The 3,302-nt window shown below is 38.5% G+C and overlaps 1 protein-coding gene across 1 annotated transcript; it reads left to right on the top strand.

Annotated features, from left to right (window-relative positions):
• The first annotated feature begins 1,918 nt into the window (after nucleotides 1-1,918).
• Nucleotides 1,919-3,073, top strand: LOC105570746. Its single transcript, XM_012028187.1, has one exon. It carries the CDS (start codon nucleotides 1,919-1,921, stop codon nucleotides 3,071-3,073), a length of 1,155 nt encoding a protein of 384 aa, XP_011883577.1.
• The last annotated feature ends 229 nt before the right edge of the window (nucleotides 3,074-3,302 follow it).

The following is a 3,302-nucleotide window of genomic DNA, read 5'->3' as shown; positions in this document are numbered from 1 at the left end:
TAACACACGTTAGTATAAATTTTCTGTTGTGTGAGCATTTGACAATACTGGAATGGATTACTCCTTAAATATGGATTTTTATTTTCATGTACTATTAAATCTTTAAATTTTTAATTGTTTTATTGCTTACACAAATTTGTTAAGTAAAATAAATTTTTTGCTTATACTTGCTATGCTGTGAGAATGACGGTGTCAGATATAGTATATAATTTGCCGGAACTTCTGATAGAATGTTTATTGAAGTTTTCGATTATCACAATTTCAATTCAGTAAACTTTCAGAATTTGCGGCGCGATTACCAGTTTTTTTCCCACTAAATATATTTATTACTATGTTCTTGGAAATTCTTACAATTTTGCAGAGTCGAAAATTGTAAACTCTGCATATATTGTCTTTAGTTGAAATTATTATGTAGTTGTACTTTTTCTAAGAGACATTTGTTATATAATGTAGATTTGCATTATTTGTTTAATGTCGTTAAAATTGTCCATTACCGCATATGTTGTCTAAATTGGTAGTGTTGCGAAAATACAAAATTTATTGTTACGAAAATTTTGATGACGTGTCGTCGAACTGGTCGATAGACCGCTACAAATTTGACGACAGTCGTGAAAGTACTCAGAAGTCATCAAAGTAGTCGATCCATACCAAAAATTGTCGTCAAACTAGTCGATTGACATATATACATATATTGCAGTATGTTCCGTACTGACATAGACCGCATTCAGCGGTGAAAATTGCTCAGTGAGCGGTTGCGCCGATTAGATTATTCTTTAATAATCTAGAAGAATAGTTCTATCACAGCACAGATCTAAAAGTATAACCCAATCAGCGCGATGCGTCCACTGAGCAACTTTCTTCGCTGAACGCGGCCAATGTTTCTTGCAATAATTAACAAATCTGCTAAACATTTTGATATGTAAGATCTCAATGTAAGATCTAAGACATTCGTTATATAATGTAGATTTGCATTATTTGTTTAATGTCGTTAAAATTGTCCATTACCGCATATGTCGTCAAAATTTGAAGTGTCCCGAAAATGCTCAATTTATTGTTACGAAAATTTTGATGACGTCGTCGAACTAGTCGATAGACCGCTACAAATTTGACGACAGTCGTCAAAGTACTCAGAAGTCGTCAAAGTAGTCGATCCGTACCAAAAAGTGTCGTCAAACTAGTCGATTGACATATATATATGTGTATATGTATACACGTAAAGTTTATAGAATTTTATCCTGTTCTTCTTTCTAATGTAAACCCGCTTTCCAAAATATATAAACCATCAATATATGTATAGAATATGCGTTTTGGATAATATGCGTTAGGTATCATCGATATCAGGTCGAATTTATATCGATTTTAAGTATAAGAACAGTTTGAATACATACATTATCAACATATAAAGTAGAATTGTGGATTACTAACAGTGGAAGTAGGGCTGCACAGGTAGAATAAGAGACAGATAATATGAGGATACATGTAATTATAATAATTATAATAATACATGTAATTATAGTAATTATAATAAATATTATAGTAATTTAAGAAGAGAGACATATGTATGTATTTGTCTCTTTCTGGACATGTCTTTATATATCTGTTGGTTTATACGCGTGCAACTCCTATTACCACGCTAATCCATTCTATATGTAGATAATATAAACGTACACATGCAAATTGTCTCCATATCTAAAATCAACGTAAATTTGACCTGATTTAAAGCTCTAAAGCATATTGCCAGAGACAATATTTAACGTCACCTTGGATCTTATTTCGACGTCGAAAAGAGGTGTTTCTTGTGACCAAATTTACATAATTTCGACCAGGCTTTTCGACGTCATTTCGACGTCAACATTTCGACATTTCGAAATGTACGTCAACATGACGTCTTTTCGACTTTATATTTCCCACTGGGCTAATGGTTTCGCCATTAACTACTCACGAAGTAGAAAATGCAAAAATGTTTTGGGTCAATCTGACACAAAAACGCTCTTTTCGTCGGGAATTGGAGATACTCTCCAAGGACCAATCTATTCCTAAGACAAGCTCACTCCTCCGATTATCCCCGTTTCTAGACTCAAACGGACTTCTAAGAGTTGGTGGTCGCTTGCACTTCTCCAATCTTTCGGCTAATGCTAAGCATCCACTCATTCTTCCGAAGGACTCACCCTTCACCGGTCTGATCATTGCAGATGCGCATCTTCGTACTTTGCACGGAGGCACTCAACTTACTATTGCATTCATACGTAACGACTACTGGATAGTTGGAGGAAGAGCATCCATACGTTCGTTCATTCTCAAATGCGTGCGATGCTCGCGCTTTCGACGCAAAGGAGCACAACAGTTAATGGGACCACTTCCAGTGGAGAACATAACCCCATCTCGTGCATTTCTGCATACCGGTGTTGATTACGCTGGACCATTTATCACCAAAACCTGGAAAGGCAAAAACGCGCGCACATATAAATCTTATATTGCTCTGTTTGTCTGTCACTCGACTTCAGCCATTCATTTGGAGCTTGTAACTGACTATACTACCGAGGCATTCATGGCCGCTTACAAGCGTTTTACTGCCCGAAGGGGTATCTGTGCCACCCTGATAAGTGACTGCGGCACAAATTTCAAGGGTGCAGACTCCGAACTGCAAAAGCTTTTCTCTTCTTCCTCAAAGGAATTGAGCAATTTGGCCTCACTGCTGGCCAATGACGGAACGCAATGGAAGTTCAACCCGCCTTCTGCTCCTCACTTCGGGGGAAAGTGGGAGGCGGGAGTTAAATCCGTTAAGTTTCACTTGAAACGAGTCGTTGGAGACACATTGCTCACGTACGAAGAAATGACCACATTTCTTGCGCAAATTGAGGCTACCCTCAATTCTCGACCTCTATGCCCACTTACAGACGATCCTGAGGATCTCAATGCTTTAACTTCTGGTCACTTCCTCATGGGTCGTGCACCATCCATTATACCAGAACCTTCACTTGCAATGGTGAAGGTTTCACGGCTGTCTCATTGGCAATGGACACGCCAGATGCTAGAGAGTTTCTGGGCTAGATGGTCTACAGAGTGCTTATAGCGTTATCTTTCCATTTACAAATGGAATAAAGCCACACCTTCTTTCAAGGTTGGCTCTCTCGTTTTAGTAGTGGATAAGAGGTACCCTCCATCCAAGTGGCCGTGATTGTTGAGACCCACCCGGGTGCTGACGGACTTACGCGTGTAGTCACGGTGCGTACGCAAACTTCTACGTTAAAGCGACCCATTGTAAAAGTTTGCCCGTTACCTATCCCCATCGACACTGTATA

Source organism: Vollenhovia emeryi, unplaced genomic scaffold (assembly GCF_000949405.1).
Source record: "Vollenhovia emeryi isolate VEMERY1.0 unplaced genomic scaffold, V.emery_V1.0 DF941924.1, whole genome shotgun sequence".
In the NCBI taxonomy this organism is placed as follows: domain Eukaryota; kingdom Metazoa; phylum Arthropoda; class Insecta; order Hymenoptera; family Formicidae; genus Vollenhovia; species Vollenhovia emeryi.
Note: the sequence above shows the minus strand (reverse complement) of the source record. Positions and strands in the feature narration are given on the sequence as shown.